Source organism: Mytilus edulis, chromosome 10, assembly GCF_963676685.1.
Source record: "Mytilus edulis chromosome 10, xbMytEdul2.2, whole genome shotgun sequence".
Classification (NCBI taxonomy): domain Eukaryota; kingdom Metazoa; phylum Mollusca; class Bivalvia; order Mytilida; family Mytilidae; genus Mytilus; species Mytilus edulis.
Window position 1 is genome coordinate 41,415,434 of NC_092353.1, and position 21,596 is coordinate 41,437,029.

General features: G+C 30.9%; 1 protein-coding gene across 1 annotated transcript; it reads right to left on the bottom strand.

Moving 5' to 3' along the window:
* Positions 1-107: 107 nt before the first annotated feature.
* On the bottom strand, positions 108-17,283 carry LOC139491189 (autophagy protein 5-like). Its single transcript, XM_071278664.1, has 8 exons — positions 17,133-17,283; positions 5,737-5,874; positions 5,048-5,175; positions 3,768-3,846; positions 2,857-3,019; positions 1,975-2,066; positions 1,067-1,175; positions 108-441 (listed from the first exon to the last, which is right to left on the bottom strand). Exons 2-8 carry the CDS (start codon positions 5,845-5,847, stop codon positions 305-307), a joined length of 819 nt encoding a protein of 272 aa, XP_071134765.1. The 5' UTR covers positions 5,848-5,874; positions 17,133-17,283; the 3' UTR covers positions 108-304.
* Positions 17,284-21,596: the final 4,313 nt, after the last annotated feature.

The following is a 21,596-nucleotide window of genomic DNA, read 5'->3' on the forward strand; positions in this document are numbered from 1 at the left end:
AAAAAAAATAAAATAAAATCCACGAATTAAAAAACCCACGAACATGTAAATATTGCTCAATCCACGAAAATTGATACCCACGAATTAAAGTACTTTCACAGTATGTGATTTTCATCAAATTAACCTTCAAGAAAACTGACTCTGAATTGCTATAGTACATTATCATCATTTAAAAAAAATCACATTTCATCTGTGTCACATATCATTAACTGATACAGTTCAATATATTCATTTGCAGAATTGCAAGAAATTACTCAAATCACAAGAATTAAAATAAATAGACCTAGATTTTGAACTTTCTGTATCATCCTGTGTCCGTTTTGTCTAATAAACATAAATGCAGAAAATTTTCTGGGTAACTAAAATTCTGAGACAACCACAATACTGGAGTATTTAATGTCATTTCTATACCGTGTGTAACTACTCTCTTCGTAAATTTATCTGAAACAGAAACGAAATGTTACACTAATGAAACAAATAACAATCATAACTAATAAACGTTTATCCTTATTATAATTTTGGGTAATATAACCTATGGGATTAGGCCCTTAGCTCATTGTTGAAGGCTTACATACAGTGACCCCACCAAAATAGGTATTTACATCCATGTGTTTAAGTCTCATTGGCAAACATACCATATCTGCTTAATATAATATTTAATTTATATTCCAACAGAAACATTCAAAAGTGAATAAAATATGAAGGTGGTCTTTCTTTTCATATCTTAGATGATTTGTGATGATTCATTCTATAAAAAAAGTGCAATCCATTGTTATAAACATATAGAAAAATACAAAATGTTTCCAGTTATAAAAGATGATCAGAATACCTGTAACATGTCTAATGTAAATATAAATACTACTTTAATTAATTAATTTGAACCAATTGTATCATTTATCATGCCTCATTGCATTCGAAATTTGCCTTTTTTTAATCGAAAGTTTTGCTGAGAAATCATGATATGTCTTATTTTTTTAATAAATACTTTAAGACCATAATATCCTACCTCAACTTCTGAAAGAACTATATTTGTGTGCATAGTTTGATCAATATAAATCATTCTTACCTTCATCCCACAAATGTGGGACACATTCATGTAGTAACTCTCCTAAATTTTGTTCTTCTCCATCTGTATTGCATGGTTTAAATATTTTCTGAATATTTGGTATATCAATCTAAAAAAAAAAATAAAAAAATAAAAGTATCTTGCTTCAAGGGAGATTGGTTGGTGATTGGCATTCATCCAGTAGCACATATCTATGATCATAATAATTTGAAAAACCTGTACACAACAAAAAAACTGCATAAAGGAAACATACTATTTCTTGAGCATAAATCAACCAAAAGAAGAAACTCTGATAAGATATGAATGAAAATGATTAATGCATGCTAGGTATCCATGCAAGCTTAAAAGTAGACAAGACCTGCATGCTAAACCAGATCATTAAGCTTGTTGAAAATGCAACAGCAGAGCAGCAGCAAGCACAAATTAACAAATCTTTGGTTTCATATTGGTGGGAATAAAACACAAAATCTCCCACCCTCAAGATGAGCAAATCACAAGACCAAGGATGTACAGTACTGTAGTCATAAATAAAATACAAAATATAATCATTTTGAATCCCCACTTATCTATTTCAAATTGATTTCTTAACATGCTTAAAATGGTTCATAACACTACACTACTTTGTAAAAATCAGCTCAACGTTTTAATCTTGTTCTATTTTTAAGGAAATATTAAGCTTCACAATGATCAAAATTTGTGTGTGTCAAACTGCTATACTTCCAATGAATTTTTTCAGATTGTGTGGTATGAAGATTCTGAAAATTATTTAATTTTTGTCAAAATTTTATGAAAATTAAACAAGTCAATTATTTTAAGTTAAGGTGTTTGGTACCACACTAACAACCAGAAAGAGTACTTTTTACTTATATCATCTTATATATTGTAATACCTATGGTTTGTTTACTTACCTGATATATTCTAAAAGGAATGTATTTGAACATGTCATCACCTGATGATTCCATTAATTTTTTATTAACTGACCAAAATTGGTCATATCTGTCTGAAATTAAAAAAAAAATTATTTCATTTTTAAAATAAATGCAGTGTATGAATTTTTTTCATATGAGTTTGTTGATGTGGTTTATAAGTGTTTCTCAATCCTCATTTTTTATTTAGATTTAACTTTTGCTGTTACTGTTTGAATTATTTTACACTTTTTATTTTGGGACCCTTTATAGCTTGCTGTTTCGACTCCATGTTGAAGGCTGTATTTTGAGCTATAACTGTTTACTTTTTACACAATAAAAGTTCATCAAGAAAAACTTAAAGTCAAATGTATGTTATTTTATTTAACAAACATAAAAATACTCTATCTGGTCAAAATTATAATGATCATGATAATTCTTTAAAGTTCATTGTTTATAAAGATAAATAACTGCTGTAATGTCAGAGAAATTACTCTGATAGTTTTTGAACAAATTCCAATTCCAACATTATGGCAGCAAATTTAACCATTAAAAAATTAGTATACTTTGTGAAATCCTTGTTTTCCTTATTTTGCATTAATTTTAGAGAACATTTTCATGATTTTGTTTTGGAATGGTAAAAGTAAGTTCTAGACTTTATTTTTTTCTCTAAGGCTTGTTTCTTTTAAAAAATATAAGATTCCCATGGAAGTTAATTTTAAAATAGTGCAACCAGTAATAGTGTAAATCAAGAAGTTCACTTATAATTTCCCTTTGGGTCAGATAAGCTTAAAAGGCACAAAACACTTTTTTTTATTCTCTTAAAGATATGAAATTATCTATAACCAAACTGAAGCATGAGGATAAATTTCCTGGTATATTTACCATGTAATAATGCTGTCCATAACTGTTTGTGGTCTCTTTTCTGCATATTATTAATAATCTGTGCTCGGTGTTTCAAGGAATCTGCTTCCTTCACCATAGACATAAACTGGGACTCTACTGCTTCTTTACTGGGACAATGTAATATCTCGTCCTCAGGAAAATCCTGAAATTAGATAAAAGTTATCTAGTCGACTTCTCTTTAAATGTTTTGACAAGGATACTACATACCAATTGTTTCCCCTAGGTCCTAAATGCACCATGATACCATGCAGGTGCTATATTTTTTATCATAGTGATATCTAAATAGATTTTAAACATGCTCAACAAACTTTTGTGATCTAATATGTGAAAATTCCCCCATTAGCGTGTCTGTTCAGTAAATAGCAGGGTCTTTATCCATATCACATTATAATTTTTTAAGTCTCAATATGCATTTTATTTGCCACCAAATTTAAAACAGCAATAAATACATCCTTGTCCTTTTGATATAATTTGTACTGATTTTTACTGTGCGTATTGTTATTATGCGGTTTTTTTTAAACATTGGCTAGAGGTATAGGGGGAGAGTTGAGATCTCAAAAAACATGTTTGCATTTTTGCGTCTGTCCCAAGATAGGAGCCTCTGGCCTTTGTTAGTCTTGTATGATTTTTAAGTTTAGTTTATTGTGTATATTTGGAGTTTAGTATGACGTCCATTATCACTGAACTAGTATATATATATTTGTTTATGGACCAGCTGAAGGATGACTCCAGGTGCAGGAGTTTCTCACTGCATTGAAGACCTATTGGTGATCTTCTGCTGTTGACTGTTCTATGGTCGGGTTGTTGTCTCTTTGACACATTCCCCATTTCCATTCTCAATTTTACATATTATAATTTCATAAGCTTATTGATTTTAAATATTGTGTTACCTGAAAATGCACTGTAATATTCCAAGGTGTTGAGTCTTTATCACCATATAAATCATATAATACACCTATTGGATAGTGCCTGAAAAATAGTGATAAATGAAAATTAAATTTTTTTTAGAAAGTACTATAGTATATATATGTCACCACCAAAATTCCCACTCGAGCTGTGTTTTGTGGTTATGATCATTGTGTATATGTTTCATAGCAGTTGGTTGAGGTAACATAGAGTAAGAGAACGGAATTGAAAACAAATTGGGAATATGTCCATGTAACCCAGATGACATCCATGCTTTTATATCATATAAAGTTATAAATAGACATAACTGAAGAATCGTCAACGGGATGCTACCAAAATTGTTAATGATTTGGGTTTTGTTGTAATATGTGTAATATATTCACAAAATTTGGTTGAGGCAAACTTTAAAGTAAGAGAACAGAAACTAAAAAATCAGAAATTTTTGTAAAGAGGCATAACTCTAGAACAGTCAAAGTGACACCACCAAAAATCAAACTTGATCTGTATTTTGTGGTTATAAGCATTGTTTAAGTTTCATAAGATTTGTTTCAGGCAAACTTAATTAAGAGAACGAAAACAAAAGAAAAATCATAATTGTTTACTTCGGTAAAGGGGCATAACTCTAAAATGGTTAAAGTGACACCACCAAAATGTGAAATTCATCTGTGTTTTGTGATAATTTGTATTTTGCATAAGTTTCATAACAATTGGTTGAGGCAATTTAAAGTAAGAGAACAGAAATGAACAATTCATTAATATTTCCAATTGTAAAGGGGCATAACTCTAGAAAGGTAATAGGGACGCTATCAAAATTCAAACTTCATTTTCATAACATTTAGTTGATGTAAACTTATGTTACAGAACAGTAACAATTTCGGTATGTACCGAAAAACAGATGGACAAGGGTAAAACTTATTGCCCTATCCACTATCATGACTATGGCCTGGACATAAAAATCAAAAGGCCACTTATAGGGCCAATTTCTTAAAGTATAGGTATAATTCTAATTAAGCATTCAAATATAGCAAGAGAATGATTTGTCAAAACTTAAATCTTTAAAAAACAAGCCTACAATGGTTACAGCTTGCACTCACAGAAACAAATTCTTTTTAATTAATGATAAAGAAAGCTTTAAACATGTTAAAATGAAATTGTGAGTTACTGCTTAAACATGAATTCCCTTGAAAGTTTTATATATCAAAATAAAAAATATAAATGAACAACATGAACAATGACAATATATTTTTAGGTATCATTAATTTACCATTTCAGCGGTTGTTCAGAATAGGCTAGCCACATCTCTGTTGCCTCTTCCTGATTAACATATTTTGAAAAATGCTTGTTAACTTTATCTGTCACCAAGGGGAAATAACTTAGTCTAGGTAACATAAGCTGAAAAAAAATATAAACAATCATAAATAGATATTTATTTACCCAGGTAACCTCTAGCCTTTATTAGCTAGTACAGTCATGACTGTTGTTTTTTTTAAATTTTGTTTCATTTATATGTTTTTGAAGTATAATGTCTTAATGAATGAAAAAGAAAACAAAAAACTGTTGTGAAATCATATGTGGTTTAATCATGTTAATAAATATTTATAAATCTATGTTCAAATTTGTGTTTATCATGTTTATCATGTTAATAGGCAGTCTGCACTTAAATCTTTTCAACTACTAGTTAGAGGACCAATATTCAGACAACTGTTTTTGATCATGATTATTAGTCTTAATAAATTTTATTAGTCTAGATGAATCTTACTAGTCTAGATGCATTTTACTAGTCTGGGGCATCGGATTAGTGGCTAACTGCACATTACTGTTCCTATGACAGGTTTAGTATACAAATGTATATTAAAACAACACAAAATTTACAAATGTACTTGAAAACCATTAAAATGTACAATATTAATGTAAATATAAAATATATAAACTAATACATCTACTGTTACTCACATAAATTGACTCTGGTTCCTCACCAGAATCAACCTCCTCTAAAGGCAGTGAAAATCTTACAGGGATTCTTCCTTCCCATAATTCCTTTAAAATCTCACGATCGTCTGCCATGACATTAGTGCATTACTTTTTAATCACCTAAAAAGAAAAATCATCAACTTTGAAAACAGAGAGAACATGTAAAATGTCAAATAAACATCTATATTCTACGTATACTGTCATGACTGTAACATGTGTAACAATATGCAAAACTTCTTTTTTTCTTTCTTCTCCATACATTAAAGAATTCTCCTTACATGCCTTATTTAAATGGAAGGATTCAGAAATATACATGTGGTCTTAGAACCATATTTTTTTTGCATGTTTTGTGTGTTTGAGAAGGAGGGAAACAAGAGGCTCTCAAGAGCCTGAATCGCTCACCTGAATTTTTTTTGTTTAATCTCTCATCAATGATTATTTTGGCTTTTCAATTTATTTAAATGTTCTTTGAATCGTCCTATTTTCTTCAAAAGCAAAAAAAAATCATTTTCTCCTATGTTCTATTTTAGCCATAGGAGCTATGTTTCTTGACATACAAGGAAATGAAATATAAAATTTATACTAAATACTCTGAAACTCTGAAACTCATTTAGCCTAAGTTTGGCTGAAATTGATACAGCAGTTTCATAAGAGAAGATTTTTTAAAGTAAGTCAACATGATGAACAAATTGTGAAAAAAGTCTTTAAAGGGCAATAACTCCTAAAGAGGTCAATTGACAATTTTGGTCAAATTGACTTATTTGTAGATCTTACTTTGCTGATCATATTTGCTGTTTACAGTTTATCTTATCTATAATAATATTCAAGATAATGACCAAAAACTGCAAAATTTCCTTAAAATTACCAATTAAGTGGCAGCAACCCAACAATTGGATGTTTGATTCATCTGAAAATTTCAGGGCTGATAGATATTGACCTAATGAACATTTTTACTCCATGTCAGATTTGCTCTTAATGCTTTCGTTTTTGAGATATAAGCCAAAAACTGCATTTGACCCCTATGTTCTATTTTAAGTAACGGCGGCCATGTTTTTTGACGGATCAAAAATCAAAGCACACACTTTGTGCAGGATAATCTAAGGAACAACCATGCTAAGTTTTAACCAAATCCATTCAGTAGTTTCAGAGGAGAAGATTTTTTAAAGTTAGCAAATATGATGAACAAATTGTGAAAAATTGTCATTAAAGGACAATAACCCCTTAAGGGGTCAATTGACAATTTTGGTCATATAAACTTATTTGTAGATCTTACTTTGCTGATCTTTTTTGCTGTTTACAGTTTATCTTTATCTATAATAATATTCAAGATAATGACCAAAAACTGCAAAATTTCCTTAAAATTACCAATTAAGTGGCAGCAACCCAACAATTGGATGTTTGATTCATCTGAAAATTTCAGGGCTGATAGATATTGACCTAATGAACATTTTTACTCCTTGTCAGATTTGCTCTTAATGCTTTCGTTTTTGAGATATAAGCCAAAAACTGCATTTGACCCCTATGTTCTATTTTAAGTAACAGCGGCCATGTTTTTTGACGGATCAAAAGTCAAAGCACACACTTTGTGCAGGATAATCTAAGGAACAACCATGCTAAGTTTTAACCAAATCCATTCAGTAGTTTCAGAGGAGAAGATTTTTTAAAGTTAGCAAATATGATGAACAAATTGTGAAAAATTGTCATTAAAGGACAATAACCCCTTAAGGGGTCAATTGACAATTTTGGTCATATTAACTTATTTGTAGATTTTACTTTGCTGATCTTTTTTGCTGTTTACAGTTTATCTTTATCTATAATAATATTCAAGATAATGACCAAAAACTGCAAAATTTCCTTAAAATTACCAATTAAGTGGCAGCAACCCAACAATGGTTTGTTTGATTCATCTGAAAATTTCAGGGCTGATAGATCTTGACCTAATGAACATTTTTACCCCATGTCAGATTTGCTCTAAATGCTTTCGTTTTTGAGATATAAGCCAAAAACTGCATTTGACCCCTATGTTCTATTTTAAGTAACGGCCGCCATGTTTTTTGACGGATCAAAAATCGAAGCGCACATTTTGTGCAGGATATACTAAGGAACAATCATCTTAAGTTTCATTCAAATCCATCCAGTAGTTTCAGAGGAGAAGATGTTTGAAAAATTGTTAACGACGACGACGACGTCGACGACGACGACGTCGACGACGACGACGACGGACGCCAAGTGATGAGAAAAGCTCACATGGCCTTTTAGGCCAGGTGAGCTAAAAAAGGACATGATGGAGGCATGTTTCTTTTGCTGTTAGGACAAACTTTTTTGGGACTTTGACTAAAAAAAAAAAATTAATATGCAGCTGTTACATTTTAAAGGGGAAATACATTTGTACTTCATGTACTTAGTGATTTCTTCAATCACTCATCCAAGTACATTTTAATATTTTGTTCAGAAATGTTGCAAGTAAGAGTGATCATCTTTAATAATCACCTAATTAACACTATTAAGGAGTACACATAAATTGCTTGCTACATGTATATATAATTTCATGATATAGACAAAATGATTTTGTTTAATTGTAGCTTTAAATATATATTGTTTGTTGTATAATCATGATAATATATATAAATGATTCTGGGATTAATTATCATGATAATGATGCTGAAATCATCAACATATCCAGTCAGAGCTCTGACATAAACAAGTCAGAATAAAATGACTTCTTCAAGTCAGAAAATGTTTTGACATTCTGACCTGTACAGGTCAATTTTTGTTTTGCGTAGTTTTCCATCGAGTCCGTCAAACCAGAAGATATTTTGAATTTGCCGCCGATCTAAGACACATACGATCACGTGGTTTTTTGCGAGAGATCACGTGTTTGAGAGTCGTTGTTTTGGGAGTTTCTCGAACGAGAAGTTATTGAAAATATAGTGATTATTTACGTTTTTTTATTGAAAATCTAGGTCAATGTGGTCATCTTCAGAAGGTAATACATATTACCTCCGTATTTTCATGGCCATTTTAATATTTTTTGCGTGTGAAGAAGGTCTTTGCAAGTGATTTTGTTGCTGTTTCATGAAGGCGCGTGACCTGTAAATACGGACGCGTGGCCTTTGAGATGACCTGGTGTCTGACAATTCTGACTTGTTCAGGTCAGAAAATGTTGTTATGATAATGAACTGTTATTTTCGGGAGACAACTCGTGTTGTCTTAAACAGTATTAACATTAATAACCAGTAAGTGCAATTTTAAAAGTGAAATTATTGCTTCGAGCTGATCATCATCACGTGATTTTTCTATTTTTAAACTCAATCATGAATTGACTTTTTAACCTTTCCGAGTTTGCGGCTTATAAATATATTTGTTTTTTCGTTTCTCCCAATGAGAAAAACGATCTTTTGAATATTGATATTAATGAAAATGAAATTAAATCGGAATAATTTTAATAAAGGAAAAGGGAAGGGAGGGTTTAACTAAAAGAACCGAAATATTTTTTTATTTTTATTTTAAAAATGATTTTAACTTGAGAACATTATAAAGAGATTCACAAAACGGGTTTTTCAATTATGAACATGGAATATGATATTAAAAACAAATCAAATGAAATGTAGGGTAAGGCTCCAGTGATCACCCTACCCCTGTCATTTGACAATGTTGAACAGTCGAGATCCCTGCCCCCTTAACTCAATTTTTTCTCTCTGTAAATTATAATGAAATATACCAAGCTAGTCTCTATGGGTCGCCCCACCCCTTGTCATTTGAGAATGATCTTATATCTTGAAAATTGTCGAGATCCCCACCTGTAAATCAACCTGTTGATTTGAATGAAATATACCGGGCTAGTCTCTGGGTTTACCCCTTCCCCTGCCATTTGCGAATGTTCTTATATTTTGTAAACGGTCGAGATCCCCACCCCTAAACTATATATATTCTTGTATGGGAAAATAAAACAAACCCAATGTAATATAGGGGAAGTCCCTTGGGGGGGGGGGGGGGGTGTTCACCCCTACAGTGTGAAAACATGTAAATGGTCAAGATCCCCACCCCTGAACCATATATATTAGTGTAAGGGACAACAAGACAAATCAAATGAAATAAAGATAAAGTCCCTTGGGGTCACCCCACCCCCTCATGTTTGAAAACATGTAAACGGTTGAGATCCCCACCCCTTAAACCTATATATTATTATATGGGACAATACAACAAATCAAATGAAATAAAGGGAAAGTCCATGGGGGTCATCCCCATCCCCCTTTTTGAAATGGTCTGGATCACCACCCCTAAACCATATAATATTCCTGTTCGTCATTTCAAGAAGATTTGAATGACATACATGTACAGGGTCAATCCCTAATTATATGGCATATATGTTTTCCTATGAAGTTACACATCTATAATTCTTACCCCAGATGCTTAGCCACATAAAGCATTAACCTTTTATTTGAAATATAGATAGTCTTTGTTTCTACAGAAGTGAGAAGAACATTGGAAGTCAGTATGTTCTGACTTATAAAAGTCTGAATGTTCTGACTTATGAAAGTCTGAATGTTCTGACTTATGAAAGTCTGAATGTTCTGACTTTAATTTAATAAGGCCAGAAAGACTCAGAATGATCTGAAGATAATGACTTGTTTTTAATGTTTAGAGTATTTAAGAATATGAATGCTCTTGTCATGCTAGTACCATAAGAAACCCTGACAAGATTTTGTTCCCAAAAAAATATATATTAAGAATAACAAGTGTACAATTGAACATAAATTACAAAGTTATAAATGTTGCTAAAAAATCTATTTAAAAAACACCCAATAGATAGTTGTAGTGAAAATATTATGTATTTATATGTACCACTTCTTGAAGGACAACAAAGTCACCAAACTTAGTCTGATTTTCATAGTATTTTCTCCTCAACATTTTTTTAACAGAACATGATTTGACCTGTTTAAGTCAGTTTACAGAAAAAAAATCCGATCAAACTAGGTTTCTTCATCTTAGCCCCCCCTTTTTTTCTCGTTATCTGAATCTGCTACTGTTGGGATAATTAATTTTTTTTAAGAAACAATTCAGTCAAATGGTTTTTAGAATAATGATTTTTTACAACCAAAAGTTCTATATGTTAACTTTACAGAAAAAAAAGTCATGAAAATACAGAAATAAAATAAATTTTTAAGATATAAATTTGATGAAATTTGTTAAAAAAAATACATTTGAATATAAAATATACCAAATACATTTTTTTATAGTCCTCAATATTGTGACTTGAGGGGACCATATTTCATCAGTCTTTTATCTGGTTTGTCATACATTTTAAAATCAATATGAAAATCCTAGACTTAAAAGTCGACATAAGTTTAGTTTTGACTGACTCTCTGAAGTCAGAACATGATTTGACCTGTTAAAGTCAGTTTACAGAGAAAATTAAATCCAATCAAAACTAGGTCTTCTTCTTCTAAGCCCCCCTTTTTCCCGTTTATCTGAATCTGCTACTGTTGAGTTAACTAATTGATAAGTTTATTAGAAACAATTCAGTCAAATGGTATAAAATAATATATTTTACAACCAAAAGTTCCATGTGTTAACTTAACAGAAAAGAAAGGTCATGAAAATACAGAAATATAATAAAATTTAAAGATGATTTGATGAAATTTGTAAACAAAATATATTTGAATATAAAATATTAGTTCTCATTATTGTGACTTTATTATTGGGTGTCTTTTATCTGATTTTCCCATACGTTCTTAAATGCATATATTTATGACAATGCCGGACTTAACAGTTGTAATAATAAGTTAAAGTGAAGCTTTTGACTGACTCTTTGAAGTCAGAACATAATTTGACCAGTTTAAAACAAAATACATTTAAATATTGAATAATCAATATGCAAAATAAACTTTTTTATAGTCCTCATTAATTAGTGCGCTGTATGGGGACCTTATTTCCACTGTCTTTTATTTGGCTTTTCCGTACATTTTTAAATCAATACGAAGAAACTAGACTTAAAAGTTGAAATAAGTTTAGATGGGACTGACTTTTTGAAGTCAGAACACTATTTGACCTGTTAAAGTCAGTTGACAGGAAAAAAATGTCCAATCAAAGTTAGGTGTTCTTCCTCTAATCCCCCTCCCCACTAAATATCAATCTGCTACTGTTGAGTTAATTAATTACTGATTTTTTTTTAGAAACAATTCAGTCAAATGGTTATTAAAATATATTTTTTTTTTGCAACCACAATTAAGTTCCATGTGTTAACTTAACAGAAAAGAAAAGTCATGAATATTGAATATATCAAATAAAAATGTTCCATACATTTTAAATCAATATGAAAATCCTGGACTTAAAAGTTGAAATAAGTTTAGTTTTGACAGACTCTTTGATTGAAGTCAGACCATGATTTGAACTGTTAAAGTCAGTTTACAGAAAAAAAAATCCAATCAAACTATGTTTCTTCATCTTAGCCCCCCCCCCCCCCCCCCCCTTTTTCCCTTATTTGAATCTGCTACTGTTGAGTTAAAAAAAAATTAAGAAACAATTCAGTCAAATGGTTTTTAGAATAATGTTTTTTACAGCCAAAAGTTCTATTTGTTAACTTAACAGAAAAAAAGTCATGAAAATACGGAAATAGAATAAATTTTTAAGATATTAATTTGATGAAATTTGTTAACAAAATACATTTGAATATAAAATATACCAAATACATTTTTGTATAGTCCTCATTATTGTGACTTAAGGGGACCTTATTTCATCAGTCTTTTATCTGGTTTCCCATACATTTTAAAATCAATATGAAAATCCTAGACTTAAAAGTTGAAATAAGTTTAGTTTTGACTGACTCTTTGAAGTTAGAACATGATTTGACCTGTTAAAGTCAGTTTACAGAGAAAATTAAATCCAATCAAAACTAGTTTTTTTTCTTCTAAGCACCCCCCCCCCCTTTTTCCCTTTTATCTGAATCTGCTACTGTTGAGTTAATTAATTGATAGGTTTATTAGAAACAATTCAGTCAAATGGTTTAAAATAATATATTATATAGACTAAAAAGTTGTAATAATTGGCTAAATTGAAGTTTTTGACTGACTCTTTGAAGTCAGAACATAATTTGACCGGTTTAAAACAAAATACATTTAAATATATTGAATATGCAAAATAAACTTTTTTATAGTCCTCATTATTGTGCCGTATGGGGACCTGATTTCCTCTGTCTTTTATCTGGCTTTTCCGTACATTTTTAAATCAATATGAAAAAAACTAGACTTAAAAGTTGAAATAAGTTTAGTTGGGACTGACTCTTTGAAGTCAGAACATGATTTGACCTGTTAAAGTCAGTTGACAGAAAAAAAAATGTCCAATCAAAACTAAGTCTTCCTCCTTTAAGCCTCTCCATATCTGAATCTGCTACTGTTGAGTTAATTAATTCATAATTTTTTTTAAGAAACAATTCAGTCAAATGGTTTTTAAAATAATGTTTTTTAAAACCGAAAGTTCCAAATGTTAATTTAACAGAAAAAAAGTCATGAAAATACAGAAATATAATAAAAAAATTTAAATAATTTGGAGAAATTTGTTAACAAAATACATTTGAATATTAAATAATAGTATACCAAATACACTTTTTTATAGTCCACATTTTTGTGACTTTATTATTGGGTGTCTTTTATCTGAGTTTCTTATACATTCTTAAATGCATATGACAATCCCAGACTTAAAGTTGCAATACTTTATTAAAGTATAGTTTTTTACTGACTCCTTGAAGTCAGAACATAATGTGACTTGTTCAAGTCAGTTTGCACAACAGGATTTACCTCAATGAAATATTAAGATATCAAAAATATACCAAATTATCTTTTATATATATAGTTCTTATAATTGTGACTTAATTTTTTGTGATTTTTTTTCCTACTTGTATCCATACATTCTAACAATCACATCACAATCATGATAATGCACAACTTTTACATAACTTTGCAAGCCATTTAGTTTTTGACAGACTCTTTTAAGTCAGAACATGATTTGACCTGTTTAAGTCAATTTGTCCGAACATGCCCATTTGACCTGTTTAAGTCAATTTGTCTGAACATGATTTGACCTGTTCAAGTCAGATTGCAGAACAAATTTTCCAATCAAAGCTAGGTGTACTTCCTTAAAGCCCTGCTTCTGAATCTGCCATTTGTGAATTTATTTGATAAATGTTTAGAAACAATTAAGTCAAATGGTTATTTATTTTAGGGGATCTTACATATATTTCTTATGTCTGACGTTCCCATACTTTCATTTAATATCATATGTCAGTGCCCCACTCTAAAAATTTCAATAAATTTAGTTTTGGGCTGCCTGTTTTAAGTCAAAACATGATTTGACCTGTTTAAAAGAAAATGCATTTAAATATTGAATATACCAAATATTTTTTTTTTGTCCTCATTGTGACTTTAGGGGACCTTAATATTTTCTCTGTCCCATATCTGGCTTTCTCATACATTTTTAAATCAATATGACAGTACTAGACTTAAAGGTTGAAATAAGTTTAGTTTTGACTGACTCTTTAAAGTCAGAACATAGTGTGACTTGTTTGAGTCAGTTTGCACAACAGTATTTACCTCAATGAAATATTAAAATAATAAATGTTTTGCTCTTGATAAATTTAGCTAAAAGTGGATGAGAATAGATCCCTTATTTTTTCCTTGGATATTTGAAGTATTGTCATGGTACTAGTTAATGTATCCAATATTGTATTTTGTAAATCTTTTGATATTGACAGAAAATTGTATGATCCATTTTTTCTGCTTTGGTTTTTGTTTGTATTTGGAAATGATTGAACTTGATGAGATAAATATATAATATTATGTTAAGATTCTGGAAAGAAGAAAGTATAATGAGCCCCACTTTTTAAACTCTTTGATTTGAAACTAGTAATCACTATATTTTATGGAGATTGATAACAAAGTGGTAGAAATGACTGCTTACAGTCAGAACAAAAATGACCTCTCTAAGTCAAAATGCATCAAAAAGGGACATAAATCTTATTAGAATATGAAGATATTAAGTCACAATATTTTATGCAAAAGCTGACCTGTGGAAGTCATTTTATGATTAATTAAAGTCTGACATAAACTGACCTGTACAAGTCATATTCTGTTGAGTGCAAGAAGGGAGACAACACTTACATCAAATTATATCTGACCTATGGAAGTCATTTTATTCTGACTTGTTTATGTCAGAGCTCTGACTATCAGATGTCTGTCAGTCTGTGTTTATAGTAAAAGTCCAGCTGGGCAAAGCATGAAACGGTCATCTACTTTTTAGTTTTCAAGGCTTTTTCGGTCATTTTAACATAATTCACGATCTTTTTGACCCAACCTTTTGCCTTTAACAGCCACACATTTCCGGTCATAAAAGTGACATGATGATTAATTACTATCAAAACAACCCCTACTTGGTCTTCAATACTTTCTAATTTTAATCAAGGCTAATTAGTTGTTGGACAGCTGAAAACTACCTGTTCAGGTGACAGGTAAACTATTTTCAGTACCGGACATCATATAAATTAATCGGTCTATTCACAATTATTTTCGTACATTTCAGGGGTTTGTTTCTATTTGATTTAGTCCAAAAGATTAAAATTAAAATAAATACATTTATAAACATGATAAACATGATTTGATGAAACATTTAAAAAGGTTTTAAATGAAAAATCTTAAGAACTACGGCGTATGAACAAGAACATATGTGTGCATGTGCACAGGTGGGAAATTTAATTATGCATCCTACATTCCTTCAAAAATGCTAAAATTATCATTGATACGTACATGTATCTAACGTTCATTTCAAGTACAAATGTATTTTGTTGAAGAAATAATGTGGAAAGAGCTTCTTCACTCAGTCCTGCTTTGTAAACGTACACGGATTTTACGTATCCATTTATGGTCCATGTTTTACCATTGTCAAGTCAACATCTGGTTTTGGAAAATGTGACTTTAAAAACAAAAGTGAAGTTTTTGACAACATCATTTATCACAAATAAAGAGTTTAAGGCAGATATGAGCAGGCTGATGTGCACACTTTGAATGATGCAATGCCAATTTCAACAGTTTACGTCAGAACATCAAATTCATATTAAAGTAAAGTTTAATATCGTTTTTTTTAATCTAATGTCAATCATTGGGATGGCCATCTGATTACCATAATTGCCTTTTGTGACATAGTCTTGGGGATTAAAATCAGGATCAGATATAAAATGTCCGGCTGGCTCAAAAAAATTTGGAAGCCCTGGTGATGACCCTGTTCTGAATCTGGGATAATGACAAGAATATCACATCTTCAAGTATCTTACTTTAATTTTCTTTAAAAAATACTCCTCATTTATTTTTCAAAAGTTTAAACTTGTGATGTTTTGTTTGTGTTTGTAAGTTACATGCTTTTTTTCAAAACGCCCTTTCACTGTTAGTTCGGTATTATAAATCAATTGCCATGATTGTCAAATGATTGTGGCCCCTAAAATAGCTTTGAATATATATATCCCAAATTATGTATTTCCATGTGTTTTTATGAATTTATACCATTTACATACATGACATATCTGAATAGACGTATTTACACTTGTATGCAAATTTGTCCGCCATTACGTAAAATCACACAGGTTCCCGTAAACTTTGACATCATAATTTAAAATATTTGACGTCACAAATTAAAAGTGATTGTTACTCGACGTCAAAAGGTGATTCGGAGTAGATCTAAGGTCATTCGGAGGCAAGATTCAGCTTAATACTCAAAGTGTAAATACATTTTTATAAGTTTATTAATATTAAACTTTTTAATACATTGTACTCGTATCAAGAGGTAGATTTAGGGGGAGGGGGCAATGGCCAGGCCCCCCCCCCCTTTTGAGGGAAACATTTGGTTGATTAAATTAGGAATCACTGAAGCATGACTAGAGTGGGGCCCCTCTTATGAAAATTAATATTAATACTTTTTAGTCTTTTTAAATAAAAGTAGGGAGAACAAACCCAGGGTGGTAGGACTCTATTGGTGGACAAACTCAGGGCACACAGCATATGCACAGACCCAGTGCGAACATGTAATCAGGGTGAACAGAACCGCTTCAAGACCACTCTATTTAGAAATATTTGAAGTGACTATAACAATTTTTTTACCTTCTTGTTTTAATCTATCTATAAAAAGCATACATATCATGTGACATTCTTGAATTTGAACAGCCAAAAGACATACAGGTTTTATAATTTGCTGATTAACGCATTAAACTTAGTCATCATGTGATTTTGCAATCCTACTTTAAATTTTGAAACACAAAATCATGAATGGATGGTGGATGACACCCCTCTCTGTCTTCATCTATTCAACAGGGGCTGTTTAAAGTCTTGCAATCTTACCAGGTTGTCAAAATTGATAAAATTAAGAACAGCATCATCCATATATTGTCACTTCTTTAAATTAAAACCGTCATTTTTGTGAAATTGCATCACTGAATCAGCGATTGTCGATGAAAAATCTTCACAAGGAAATAAATTGAGAAGAGTTTGAAACAAGGGAAGTTACTCTTTGGGTATAACAATGTACCAACCGATAGATTATATGAATATAGTCCATAATGTCCCAGATATTATTTCACGATATAGTTTGGAGAAGGATTCGTATAGTACATGTAGTAAGTGTATCACTGTACAAATCCTTGATTTAACGTTTATGTTTAAAATTAGTTAACAGAATAAACAGATAAACAAAACCAATACTCATTTATTTAGTAACAAGGATTTGTATATTATAGATAGTATACAAATCCCCGGCAAAGAAATCATTTTAAGGGATTCCAAATTTAATACTCAAATTAAAATGCTATTTTAGCTGCATTTTTTCCAGAGACATATATATAAATGTGCATCTATGCAAGGATTTGTATAGTTATGTTACAGTGAATATGTAAAATCTAGAATTTTGTAAAATCCATGAAAATTTAAGGGATTTTGTATACTATGATTACTAAACCGATCACTGATTTTACAAAATCCCCGATCTTGACTAGGGATTTTGTAAAATCACTTCTTTTTTTTTTTTACAGATTCCCTTAAAAAAAATAGGGAATTTGTATGATGCAATAATTTAATTGATTTTTTTTATTAAAAATTTCTTTAAAAAAAAGACAGTAAATGGTCCGAGACCACAATTGTCGTCCCTTGATTTTCGTTGTTCAAATATAGTCCCTAGTGTTGACAGTGGGTTACCAGGCGCGGATCCAGAGGGGGGTTCCGGGGGTTGGAACCCCCCCTTTTTTTTGGCCGATCAATGCATTTGAATGGGAGCATATAGCTGGAACCCCCCCTTTTACTCTGGGTTGGGAACCCCCCTTTTTAAAATGGCTGGATCCGCCCCTGGTTACTTGCCATTAATTTTTATATCCCTTCCAAATTTATTTCTCCATGTTTGATGCCTCAAATTGCAAGAAGGGGGTGAAATTACACTGTGAAAAAATTTGGATCCAGAATTTTAAAGGAAAGTAGTGATTTGGTCCAGGTGAAAAAGGTTGAAAAATAGCACTTCGGAAGCTGTCAAAAGATTTCAAGACGCCCTAAAGATAAAATTGTCAATATTTTGAGTTAGAGACGATGACGTTTTCTATAATTTTGATATAATTTGTTCCAAAGTAGTACAATACACTGTAAAAGTTTCTTTGAGAAAGCGCAGGTGGGATTTTTTTTTATTTACATTTATGTTCTAAAAGAAATGCACTACGAAATAATTGTGGTCTCGGACCAAATAGAGTGCTTCTATAGTTCCTGGTCAAAAGTAATAAACATTAAATTTTGTTATCAAATATAAAGACAGTACTTGAGAGTGATGTCGTCATAAGAGGAGAAAACACATATTGAAAGAGTTAGAAATTGATTTGTTTAGGCGATGTGATCAAGTGGCACTGAACTATTACATGTAGTATATTATTTTGACATGGAAATTGATATATAAATAGAAGGGTTGGATATTTTTTCGTATACTTTAAAAAGACATTTATACCCACAAAATACTTCTACTAATAATAATAAAAAGGACAACAGATAAACTTTGATTTGTACTTGCATATTAAAAAATCAGCGTATTGAATATTAAAAATTCGATTTATTAATATATGTATTAAGAAATAATTTATTTATTTATATTAATAAATGATTTTTTAATATTAAAAAATCATTTCTTAATATCAATAAATCGAATTTTAATAATTAATAAATAGGGAATAAATTCCACAACGGCTTGCCATATTCTATTACTAGGTACATAACCAAGCACAAATAGGTCAACTTGACCCATTTTATATGCTTCACTTTATACCGTTTGATAATATATCAGATACATTCATTCTTACATAAAGTGATAAATCTTTAAACACGTTTCTTAATTTTCCTTCCATAACTCCATAACTTAAGATTCAAATCAAATTCAAGGTAAATATTTGTTAAATGTAGGCAGGGCCGTAACTACCTATGAGGCAGGAGAGGCAACTGCCTCCCCTGAATTTTCTACACCAAATTTTTTTTTTAAGTAATAAAATGAAATATTGACAATATATACACGAAGAACTTGAATTTATATTATAAACAACACTAGTTTACAGTTTTAACATTGTTATCATGATACGTGATATGTCTGTCATTTTCCGGATTTTTTATCGAAAGTGAAGAGTTTCAGTATTTATTTTATTTATTTTTTTCGTGTGGCCGTCCGTCTGTTATTCAGTATTCGTACGTACGAGAACACATATGAAACTTTGCTTTCGACAATTTTGAATAAAACATAACTTTTCACATTTATTAAGAGGCCCAATCAAGCAGAGGAAGTTACCTTTGTATTGTGAATGTGGAGACTGTGTGAATAAATCGTGAAAAAAGTAGACGACACTCTAGACTAATATGCAAATAAAGTAAAAATTGTAGTATTATCTATCAGTATATATATGCAATTTTGTTCATTATAACTGTACAATAGTTTTAACTAAACGTGTTTAATATACAAATATATTTTAAAATCATTGGTCTGCTTATTAACATATATTAATATCAATATAAAGTTGATCTTGCTCCTATATATAGGTCTAGGTTTCGGATTTTTTTTTTGATATTCAAGAGAGTGTGTGGGAAAGGTGTGTAACCGATTAGTTGTCAGGCAGACGCTCTTTTCTCCTATTTTAGTGATACCAATAAAACATATATCTAATATCAAGTTTAAACTTGCAATTTAAATTTACAAAATTGATCCCATGCAATATTCAGTGAGTTTATGAGATCCCAAACAATTGCAATTTCAGGTATTATTAAATTCGCCATTTTACCAGCTCTAAAGACATTTTGCTAGTGATATACTTTATATTCTTGTACAAAACTTCAGTAAATTAAGGTTCTCAAAATATCCTAGATCATCATAGGGTCATCTGATTTCTATGAATATAATAAAGTTGAAAATGGAAACATAAAATGCATCAATGAGACAACGTACAATCCGTCAATATACAACTTCATGAAAAAGTTATTGTAACAAGAACATGAAGAAAACAAACAATTGTCTGCCAAAAAGCGTTTGCACATAAGTAACCCTTTAAAAGAAGAGTTCAAAGGACATTGAAGGCTTTGTTTTGCTTGAATGACTTGTGGACGATGCTATTGCTGCTAAACCCATTAGAGGAAATTTTTGTTATCACAAAGACCATGTTGAAATAAACCAGAATTCAGTGGCAGACTCAGGGGAGTTTCTTGGGATTGGAACCACCTTTTATTGACGATCAATACTTTTGAATGGAGACATGTGGTTGGAACCCTTCTAAATCCTGGTTTAAAACACCCTTTTTAACTGTAGCTGGATCTGCTATTAGAATTTGCCTTCTCAGCTTGTTATGGATCATTTAGTCAACTCTGGTAATGACTAATTATAAAGAAATACCGTGAGCATGTGAATTGATATCTGTTCAAAATGTCAACTTGGATAAACGAACGAATCCAATGTATAATAGTAAAACGTGTGACGAGGACGCATATTCTAAGGAACCAGGTGAATGTGTAGCTCTTATCAAGAATGGCAACATGGGGAGAAGGATTTATATGCGTATTTTCAAACTTGTTTCCGAATCCCAAATTTGAATTTCATTTTACATTGTAATCTTTATTGTTGTAATTTTCTATTAATAAAAAGTGTTTAAACTAGAATGGTAACATTTTGCGTGTTTAAGTCCCGATTTAAAAACAAACCAAGGATAAAGAACTTGTCTTGTTACCAATTAAATTTTAAACTTGACTTGGTGCATGCATTATCCAAGGAAAATGGGGAGTTATTTTTTTTAGCTAGCTATATACCTCCCACTTGTATGACAGTTGTTTATTTATATTTTAGTTGAATTGACAAAATTGGTAAATTAACCCAAACAGACATAATTTATGTTAATATGCCAAAAAGCAGCCACAACTGTGTAAGCAGACACTACAGACATACAACACAACCGCCTTAAAAATTCAAACAACCATATACGAGGGTGATAATGGGTTATTTTCGTGCAACGTGTTATGCCATTTTTATTTCACGTGCAGCCGTGAAAAAGGGTCGATATTCACCGTGTTTCGTGAAATCGGTAAACAGATCAACTTGCAAGACATTTTTAATTGTTCGTGCATCGTGAAATGGCAATTTTACCTCGCGTTCTTCCAATCATGCAGATACCCCCCCCCCCCCCCCCCACCTTTACGCCCCTCATATACATAAATCTGATTCGTTATTTTCAATTTCATCGTAATAAAAGATACATATTTTAGCTGCTTTATAAAATATTATTAATATATTGTTGTTAGAATATCCGGTAA